Here is a 10,546-nt window from a genome sequence, read left to right on the forward strand (position 1 = left end):
AACGTTCATCGTTCAGCGATGAATGGAAGACATAACAGACGCGTCACAGACAACAAGACATAGTTCACGGGTTTGCTGACGGGCATGGCAGACATGTGAAATATGTGAGGTGTTGGGTGCTCAGCTCCTGGTGAGTACTTTTTGCATGTTTTTAAAACCCTCAGAATCCCCGAAAGCTTGGAGAGAAGGTTTTGCGTGGATTGCATTGTGTTCTTTCGAGCACCTACGCTCCGTGTGGTGCGGTGACCGGGCTGGTCTGCAAAAGGTGGCAAGGTCGGTCCACGAGATGTTTGGGAGCTGGAGCCGCGCTCCCTCCCTTTCTCTCCCCCCCCCCCCTCCCCTCCCACAACTGAAAAGGAAGGTACACCCCTAACCCGCAGTGGTAGGGCTTATCCCTAATTGCGGAAGGTTGGTTCTTACTCCATGTGCCTTTCCAAGTATCTTTTGGATCCCCTTCAAGCAATTCACCTTACTTTTTAGAAGATGAAAAATTATCACCCTGAACATTGTATGTGCTGGCACACATCAAACACAATCATCTTCCATTATACTCTGGCAATATGTAAACCCAATGCAATGTGTGGGAGCTAAAACCCCCAGCAACGTGTGGGGGTTTTAGCCTAGCCACAATGTTGAAAAGAAGGTGCAGAAAATACAAGTGAACCAGTCTGGCATAAACTTCAGGAGGAATGACATTAAAGCTCACAATTTATTGATTGGTTACTTTAGGGCAATGAGATTTTAAATCTTAACTAACAGTGGAGAGTGTATCATGAGAGAGGGGGGCACTAAATTACTACTGCTGTCTTTGCACTCCAAAACTCATACAAACTACAGCAGCAAGGCTGTATCATAGCCATCAACTGGGCCTTCAGTGATGTGGGAGCAATGTCTTTCTCTGCCATTGGAAAAAATGAAATGTGCCCATACTCAGGTACATACTAATGGAACTGCATACCTGGGAGGTTCCAACTCAATAGTAACTAAGGGTGTAGCTGCTACAATTGCTACCTAACATTAGAATAAATCATTGTACACCATTCATTGTGTTTAAGGCAGAACATATTGTAAATGATCTTAAGACAGGTGGATTCATGCTCCTACCTTCAAATTGTAATATTTACGATGGCGAGCTCCCGAGCACCGCACACAATGAAAATGAAAAACATTTCTTATCACGTCTAGGTACATTTATGAAACAAACAGGTCAGAATAGTCCAGAACATGTAACCTAACCTAACCTAACCTGACCTAACCTAACCTTACTGCCACCCTATCCCCTTCAGCCCAGTGTCCCATTGGCATCCATGTTCCATGCCATATACATGTACCATATTAAGAAGTTTTGTTTACCTGCCATGTTCTCATTTTGCTCTTCATTCCTACACAAAAACGTCATATTTCCCCACCATGCTGACCAATCTACAAACAATATGGAAGACTGCTTGGATGCGCAAGAAACACATTTTGTTGAGCTCTTGTTACCTTGGCCTCGTACATTTTTATGGTTCTTGATGCGCAGTAATGTTGTGATCACGCAGTAATGTTGCGATCACGCGTAGAAATGGTGGTAGAAATGGCGCCGGGTTCATGGCTGCCGCGTGTTTGCGCTCGGGTGTTCGCTATCGTAGTTATTTAAGTTCCAAGGCAAGAGCTTAGATGACCTGTTTTACGATTCATTACAATATGTTCTGCCTTCAAAACAACGATTGATGTACAATGCTCTTTCTTAACATGAGGTAGCAGTGTATACCCTGACCTAACTAAGCACAAGGAAAAGACAAAAGCACTTAAATATGAAGAAAAGGCTGGAGTCTTTCTTACATTGACCGAGATGGCCTGTCGCTGATGGCAGTAGCTATTCAGGGTCAGATGAGTCATAGTGTGCAGCTGACCATATTGAGCATTGTGGCATGCTGAAATTTCCTATCATGTTCTGCCGTGGAACTGAAATTGTGATGAAATGGTGTGGGGGCGGTGGGGGTCATTTCATACAACCACAGGCTTGCATAGGCTCTGATTTTAGAAATCCTTGCAATCAAAATGCTAGAAGTTTGGAATAAAACCTAGTACCAACCAATAATAATATATCAACAACCTTGAAAAGTTTTCCTCACACCTGGAAAAGAACAGATAGAGAGCAGAGCAGAGAAAAGAACAGAGCAGGCTGATAATGCATTATGTCATTGTCTTCCAGTATTCACAAGTCAGAGTTGTCTCACTGCATTTGTACTTAGTGTGGGTTGTTTATCACCAGTGGTGCAGTGGATATAAGGCTGCGAATCATTCAAAATTTATTGCCAGGGCACAATGTATGACTACTCTTTTGCTTCTCCACATGGGCAAGATGTCATTGGATTAAAGATGAGTAGTTATTTGGTAAGCAGGTAGCTCTAACTATGTTCCTATATTTGCTTGGCTTTTGACCAGTCATGTGTGCATTTATTGTGTTGCAGATGTTATGATGGCTGATGCCGATGAGTCACAGAACAGGGATCAAGTTAATCAAGGAAAGGATCAAGAAAGGTTTGATCGGGAGGAATACCAGCTAAGAAAACGCCTACCAAGAAAGCTTCCGAGACGACCCAATGATGTTTACGTGAACAAGAAAACTAACTTCAAGGTTTGCCATTTTTACATTATCACCACATAACTGTCATTAGCTGTCAAAATGACCAGCATGCAATATAGCTGACATCTGCTTGGATCCTCAAAGATCATGGATGAAAACAGATCCTTTGACAAAATTATGAAAAAAGTTTAAAAAGCCTATAAAAAATTACAGAAAATCCAGGGCTCACAGGGCTTGGGCAAGATGTGGCGATGGTTCCCGAAGTGCAGAGATTTCGATAACATTTCAAAAAGGATGACGATTTGATGGCAAAAAATGAAAAGGCGAGATCCAAGATAACATCCGGGATCTGGTCCTGAGATCCATTTATAGGAACTAGATAAGTCGCTAGCTGGTATTAAATGCAGTAGATGACTGGCATACCGAGTATGTTAAGGGGGAGAGTTAATTTTGGGCGCAAAATGACCTCGGTCGTTGGCGCGCCTGGACGCCTCAATAATGATGACGATTATTTTAGTTTTAGGGCGTGTCGACAGCACAGGTAATTTTGCACCCATAACGTAACTCAGGAAGTGGGATGTTTTTTAACTAAACGGGAGAGAAAAATACTGGAAACTTGATGTCTGCAAGAAATGAAAACAACTGACTAGAGTTCAGCAAGGCAGAATCGTTCCCTAGATGTCCGAAGAGCTTAGATCCTGAGGTTGTCGTTCAAAGTGGCGTAGGCGCTCTTCCGTGAAATGTGAACAAGAGTGGAGAATGTGGCGAACAGCCAGAGGCATGCTGCGTCTGGGGCATTCAGGTCTATCCCCACGGCACAAGAGATAGCTGTGCGTTGCATATGTGTGGCCGATTCGCAGGCGACGTGTGATGACCTCTTCGTGTCTTAACGCATGTGTGCTAGAAAGCCAAAGGCCCAACTGTGGCTTGATGGCCCATAGCTTGTTATTTTGCTCCGCATCCCATCATCATCACATCGTCACATTATCATCACATCAGCATCATCACATCCCATCAGTCATCATCATCATCGCTGCCATTTGCTTTTTACATAAGCAGCTATCGCTGCATTAAAGTTCGCGGACGGCAGAGGTAGAGGTCGTCCACATGGTGCGTGGGCTGCGCGTTGCGCTGCGCGTCTGCGGGCTCATCACCTATGATACCAACGTGGCTGGGGATCCAGCAGAGTGCAATGCTTTTCCAGCGCGGTTAAGGTCAGATTTTGTTGCGCTACACGCGCGTTACATAATTACACCACCTGTGTTGCAGGCCCAACTGGTCCGCTGTGAGCGATTGTTCGAGAAGGGGTACAACGAGCTTTTCATCCACGGCTTGGGCGCTGCCAGTCCGCGGGCCATCAATCTGGCCCTGCAGTTGAATGTCAACCACCGCGACACGCTCTCGCTGGCCGTCAACACGTCCACACAGCGCGTGGTGGACGATCTGATCCCGCACGACGAGACGCGGCCGGCTCGTGCTCAGGTGCGCGGCGTCAGCGCCATACACATCCGCCTGGCCAAGACACTGCTGGTGTGAGCCCCGCCTGGACCGCGGAGGCGGTGTGCTGCCGGCGCTCGCCGTCGGCATCTCGGGTGTGCGGCCGGAGCCGCGGAGTGTCCGGCCCGCTGCGCTCAGGCGGCAGCGCGGCGCCATGATCCTCTCCGTGAAGGAGCTGACGCAGTGGCTGGGCCTGACGCCGTTCGAGATCTGGCTGCACCTGGCCGCCGCGCTGGTGTTCTGCGTGCTGGTGGTGCTGCGCGACCTGTTCCCCGACACCATCACCTGGTGGCACGCCATGGCGCCGCTAGTTTGTGTGTGATGCGCTCTCGGCCTACTTCTGCGTCATCATGCTGATCCGCACGTACATCGACGGATGGTACAAGCCGGCCGCCATGCGCGCCCTCTGGAGCTTCTTCGTGCTGGCGCTGGTAAGGATGAACGGCTGCTTGCACCGGCAGGTCAATGTGCGCTGAAAAATACCGCCTTACCAGACCACCCACCCGCTTACTCGAGAAGTGATGTCCTCTGGCCGGGTGCCAGCCGACGGCCCAGTATATGTCATACCGAGCAATGCGCCCGTTCTGGGGCAGGTGCCCAGCGTCGCCGGAATCAGTTCACCTCCGTTACCAAACCACGGGCATATGCGAAATTGCAGTGCATGCTCTTTTGCAAGAACGATCAACGATTGCGGGTGCTCGCGGCTTACCTCCCGCGTTTCCGACGTGAGAGGTAATACTTTCGAATGGGCTCGAAGGATTCTTGCATACAGCCCCTGTTTCCATTTCAACATTTGCCTTACGAGCTGCCAATATTGCACAGCTGTGTGATCCTGTATGAAATGTTGCGAGTGGCTAAATGGCATGGCGCCAAATTCACGGCATCCGCTCTGACCATTTCAGATGTTCACGTTCAAGTACTTGTTGGTGCGCAAGTTGACGGACAACATCGGGTTCGAGTATTCTGAGGTGATGGCTCCGCTGTTTGTGATCCTGAACATGGTCATGGTGCGAGCATGCCAGCTGTGAACTCGTTACGACATATTGTGCGCATTGATCGCTGATGCGCAATGATCGATGACGCCGGCATGCCGTGTGCGATCTCGGAGTGACCAGTGGGTGGCGATGAGGTGGCGCCCGCCGGTCCGGCGCCGAGGCGAGACTGGCGGAGCTGGCGGGGTCGGCGCGCGCGGCCCGTGACCGCGCCGTCGGCGACGGGGCCGGGACTGGGACGCAGGCGCGGCTCGGGCACGGGCTCGCCGCCAGTGTGATCCGCCGATGCGAAGGTTGTGCCCGCCGCAGCGCCGCGTGTGAGTGCGGCTTTCTAGTGGGACGAACTCCCTACGTCAGGAATCGGGGACGATTGCGTGCGGCGAACACGAATCATTGGGGAGATCAGATGTCGAATGATGGCTGCACGATTGAATGGATTGCTGTGACGTGGTATGTCCAGCTCCCAGCCCAGCTGGCTTACTACACAGGTTCCATGTGCGTCGCACGGGTGGAGATGCGCGTGATGTATGGTTTGGTACTAACAGCGACATCTTGAGAAAGTGCGTGCACCATCTCGCAACGCACACGTCATATTTTTGTTGCGCTGACGTGTTTTGTCCTCATGTGATACTTTGGTTCTAAGTCGTCCACTCAAGAATAGGTAACCAGGGGTGCAAAGCATTTGGTGTGCACAAAACATGAGTGAAACACATGTTGCCCTGCCTAGAACCGCTCTGTCCAATGTAATGTGTGACGAAATGCATTATACACCATACAGTGCGTTTGTCATCAGCTAAATCTGCGATTTGTCGCATGCTCCAGCGAGACAACTTGCATATTTGTGCTCTGTTACCAAGGCACCATATTCTCAGAAACCATAGATCCGATTTTTGCCAAACCTTTATCGTTCGATAAAACTTGGTCGATCTATCGCCTATAAACAGTTAAGTGACCTTGACATACGCCACAGGTGACCAAATGACGCAGGCGCTTTGAAGCCTCTCGACTCCCACTCTTCGAAGCTAATCAGCCAATTTTCATGGAGCTTTCACCACTGGATTCAGTAAGGCGGAGTTTTTACATTCGATGACATAGGCATTTGCCGCCAGTCACTAAATGACCGATTCGTTGGTTGCAAGTGTCTTAGGTAATCCGTGCTTCGAAACTGGTTTGTCGATTTTGGCAAACTTTAAGGCTTTTAGAGCTTGTCCACACCCATGCTGAGCCCAGTTGCACTCCATATCGGTGTGCCATTTTATCTTCATCATCATGTCTAAATGTATCATAGCTTTTCTACGAGCCGATGTTGTATCGATGACCCACGTGGCGTCGTTGCTGGTAACTGGCCGGTGCGCAACTCAGCGCGTGAACATGAACATCGCCCTTTTGTATTGCCCAAACGTTACTGTTTGGCTGCCCCACTTTACAATATTGCTGAAAGCACCGTAAGGTACACACACCCGGCTAATTAGCGTATACCAAAGATATAGCTATATTGCATAATGCAGGCTCTGCATCAAATGAGCAGCGTATAGCGTGTTGTCTGTCCTGCAAGACTGTCAGGACATCTGTACACCCGGCACTTTTATTGGTTTTACTTTGCTGCCTTTGGTCGACATAATCACAAGTACAGCGCAAGATTTGAGGTTATTCAGAAACCAGAGGCGATCACCAGCTTAACTAAATAACCCACGCTTTTGTGTTGCTGCTCTCGATCAGTTGCGCGCGCGAACTTCAACAAATGCACACTCGGCTAAGGCATAGGGACGAAGCCGTCTTGCTGGGGTGTCGGCCTCGCGAACCCACAACTTTTCTACGATGGGTTCTGGCTCGGCCTCGCTTTGAGCCGTATTTTACTGTTTGTTCGTTTTCGGTTTTGGCACCATGCCATTTGAAATAGCTGGCCTCGGCTTCGGTTTTGTCTTGCTGACTTACGTGTCGATTTCAGCGTCGAGCATGGGGTCTGTATTATGACTTTGTTCTCATGCCGTGCTGACCTGCTGGCCGCGGCTCTTTCGTGGTGATTTTTTACTGCATTTGAAATTGTACTCTGCAAATAGGCCTTGCCCATCCTTTCACTCCAATATCCTTTCACTCTTATCGAAGCTGGGACGCACGTTTGGCTTAAATTGAGTGTTCCACATTTCTATGTGGTTTCGAACTGAAAAAGCCATCTTGAAGATTATCCGGCGCAGTTCACCGTCCTACCCTTAAGACCTAAACCCCTCCAGCTTCCGGCTCGCAAAGCCCGCGAAGATATGCGAACTATTTCGAGGAGACTATTTCCAGGTCACCCATGCATCTATGACGCCCTAATAATGTCATTCAAATCCTTTCAATCCATCGGCCATGCGGCGATCAAGGCCAAGAAGCATATAAATGTCGAGTACGACTTTCAGATATAACTGCTGTCAGTTGGATCGCGATCAATGTTGTGCAAGGTACGATGACGTCATCAAACAATGACGCATGGAAGAGCATATTTATTCAACAGAAATTGTGTCAAGCAAGCGCGAATTTCACTTGACAATTTTTTTGAAGATATTTTAATAAATTTATTTTACATTTATTTTACCTCAAAATCAAAATCATCGCCTTCAAAGGAAAAACCAACGAGTCGTTCTCCGGACCATCAATAACCCGACGAGGGCCGGAGAGTTTAACCGAAGCGCTGTGTATCTGTGTGCTAACACAAGACGAGGACGACAGCCTGAAAAACTTCCATCCGTAGTGCTTACACTCCGTCTCAATTACTTGCAGAATCATGGTGATATTTTGTGACCCCATGTTTCTACAGGCGGCAAAAGTTGTTTTAGATTCCCAAAACAACGTCGCATGCTTGATTCGGCCACGGCCCAGGTCTCGTCATTTAAACGGCGCCTAACAGGCCGGTTACTGGCGTGCGGAGTAGTCGAGACGGCGCACCCACAAGTGGGCAAATTCAGGCCAAATGAGAGTGTGGTTGGTCGCCAAGACTGACCCACAAGGCGGTCACCTCAGCAACCATGACCCGTCTCACATCGCTCCTGTGGGGCACAGCGGGGCGCGACAACCCTGATAAGACTGAAAGTTGGGGCGAGGAATCGGTAATCCCTGCCCTGGCCGACGTCAGTGCCCTTGCGGGAGGCACGTTTAGTCTGGCTCCTCCTTCTGGCCAGAAGGGGCGCTTTACAAACCTCCCCAACCGTCCACAGGATTACTGGAGCACACAATCCCCATCCACGGAAAGGTGGTGCCTTACCGGGGGCTGGGGTGTGGGGGGGGGGGGGACGACGCATCATTTTCATGAGGTTCATGCGCCTGAGACACTTGACCTTTATCATCTGCAGTTGTTGCTTAAATGTGAGGCCCAGAAAAAGGCATCATTACAAAGGGGAATAGTGACATTATAAAGTCGCAACTCTGGGTCTCTACAGTCTTGATTCCGTGGGCAGACCCGAAGGGACGCTAGTTTCCTACATCGGCCGAAACCGGTGTCCCTGCAGGGCATCCGGGGCGTCTGGCTGCGCCTACGCTGAGCGCGCTGTGGGACGAGGCCGCCTCTGGTCTGCCGGATCGCCGCGAACGCCAGCTGCGCCGACGCCACGCGCGCCGGAAGGAGGACGTCGGCGTGCCCAGGGGGCTCTCCACCATGTCCAGGCCGGGCAGGCGCATGTGCAAGCCTGAGTCCTCCTACGCATGCGTCCGCGATGACAGCCCCGGCCGCCGTCCTGAGCGGTGCGTACAGGAACCAGACGGGCCAGTCAGGCCGGATGAACCTGCCATCGATGGCGTGTCCTCGGAACCTATAATACTGGATACGTCGTCCGTGTGTAGCCCTCCGGACAGCCGAGAACCAAACCCAGGGACGCGGGAGGGCAATGAGCACGGAGAAAAGCATGATGGACGCACTCAGCGTATATTGGAGGTCGGGCAAGATCGTCTCCAATACGGACCAATGCTGACGCTGTGGATGCGAATGCAGTGAAAATGATTTCTTTACAGAAAATCTGCAGTCTCGGTCTAAAGCCTTGCCCCAACATCTCCTAATGTTATGCCTTTCCCCCTGTTATTCCTCCGGTATTTTGCATTATATCCTTAAGATCCTAGCCGGGCCCTAAGACTCCCGCTAAGAAACTGGAGCAGCCCCCTGTTATGACTCCTCAATTCTGTATTATGCTCCGGGGCATTTCAGTGTTTCATACAATTGACATTCTCTATTCTCCACAGATACCTATATCATGCTAATACCATGGAATACGTATTCTGGGCACCCCATGGCCTTATAAGGCAGAAGGCAATTCTATTCTGGGCACCCCGTGCAGCACCCTCCAAGGGCGGATCCAGGGCAACGGTGGGGAGGAGCGTGTACGGAGACACCACACCCTGCCACTCTTCTCCACACCACACCCTTCCTTGCCGCTCCATTGATACGCTGGAAATTCCCCGACTATGCCAGTCACAGGTTTATGCGTATTTCACTTACAGCAGCCAATCGATGCCCCCACCAAAAAACAAGGTCAAAAGCCTTCAGGTCCGTGTATTACTGAAAAAGACAACGCAAAGAACATCAATTGTGGATGGTGAGAGCCAGGTCAAGCCAAATGTCGTTTGGCCACGAGATATGAAGGCAAAGACTACTGACAACGCGACTATGTTAAAAATGCGTGTAGCAACGAGGTCAAATCACAGATTGCAGCAACGTAACGATGACGCGAGTGATAAAGTAGCAAAACGTTTTCTTCTATCCCAATGCGGAAACCCCATCGACACCACCGTAGCGGCTACTGAACGTGTCCTGTCTTGCACCTCGAGGCACACAGCAACGGCGATGGAACGTCCCTTCATGTCCTCCTGTCTTGCACCTCGAGGCACACAGCAACGGCGGTGGGGCGTCCCTTTCACGTGCAGCTCAACCAGGTTTTTGTGGGGTCGACCGTGGATGTGACCTCTGCCGCTTGGCCCATCATTTCGCAAGCGAAAAACCACGCGGTCGAACGACTAGCCCGAGACACCTTCTGTCTGCACGCTTTGTGTGTCATGGCTAACAGCAGGAGTGCCCCTTCCAGTGTGGCGCCCCGACTACCGGGCAGTCCTCGATGCTGACGACGCAGTTACATGATGAATCCCGAATTTCCTTCCGAATGGCAGCACACGTTGGAACTGTTTCTACCGCGTTGATCACCGATTCCTCTCCCTCGAGCAGCTGGAGGAGTATGACAGCAGCCCCCCGTGGCGAAGTCCCTGGTCCTTCACGTCCTGGCCTTTGATCTGACGAATTAACCTGAGAATGTAAGCGAAATAAGCCACGTATGTCATACAGACAGGAGTCGTGCACAGTGACTGAAAACAAGAAGAAGATAAAATTACTGGGAAAACAATAAAGCTGGTTACAGCAAAGCTGGTTTTGCTGCTTGTGTCAGAGTACCACGATATCAGAAAATGCTTCCGACGTAAAACGTGTTCTACCCTCAGAGTCCCCAGTCACTGCGGCTGCACCGCCAAC

At 50.2% G+C, this 10,546-nt stretch overlaps 2 protein-coding genes across 2 annotated transcripts; both read left to right on the forward strand.

Annotated features, from left to right (window-relative positions):
- The first annotated feature begins 43 nt into the window (after positions 1 to 43).
- On the forward strand, positions 44 to 4,126 carry Rpp20 (ribonuclease P protein subunit p20). The gene is made up of 3 exons (XM_037237515.1): positions 44 to 130; positions 2,457 to 2,623; positions 3,842 to 4,126. The coding sequence occupies exons 2-3, from the start codon at positions 2,462 to 2,464 to the stop codon at positions 4,106 to 4,108; spliced, it is 429 nt and encodes a 142-aa protein (XP_037093410.1). The 5' UTR covers positions 44 to 130; positions 2,457 to 2,461; the 3' UTR covers positions 4,109 to 4,126.
- Positions 4,127 to 4,215: 89 nt separating this feature from the next.
- Positions 4,216 to 5,838, forward strand: LOC119113164 (transmembrane protein 203). Its single transcript, XM_037237516.1, is given in 3 exon segments — positions 4,216 to 4,379; positions 4,381 to 4,500; positions 4,972 to 5,838. Coding segments are annotated over 3 exon segments (402 nt in total). The 5' UTR covers positions 4,216 to 4,223; the 3' UTR covers positions 5,098 to 5,838.
- The last annotated feature ends 4,708 nt before the right edge of the window (positions 5,839 to 10,546 follow it).

This window comes from Pollicipes pollicipes, unplaced genomic scaffold, assembly GCF_011947565.3.
Source record: "Pollicipes pollicipes isolate AB1234 unplaced genomic scaffold, Ppol_2.1 Scaffold_7261;HRSCAF=8764_pilon_pilon_pilon, whole genome shotgun sequence".
Classification (NCBI taxonomy): Eukaryota; Metazoa; Arthropoda; class Thecostraca; order Pollicipedomorpha; family Pollicipedidae; genus Pollicipes; species Pollicipes pollicipes.

Excerpts from the sequence above, each read along its gene's own strand:
- Rpp20 (XM_037237515.1), top strand. The coding sequence starts at position 2,462 with ATGATGGCTGATGCCGATGAGTCACAGAACAGGGATCAAGTTAATCAA. Across the intron at positions 2,624-3,841 it reads ACAAGAAAACTAACTTCAAG|GCCCAACTGGTCCGCTGTGA; the intron begins GTTTGCCATTTT and ends CCTGTGTTGCAG.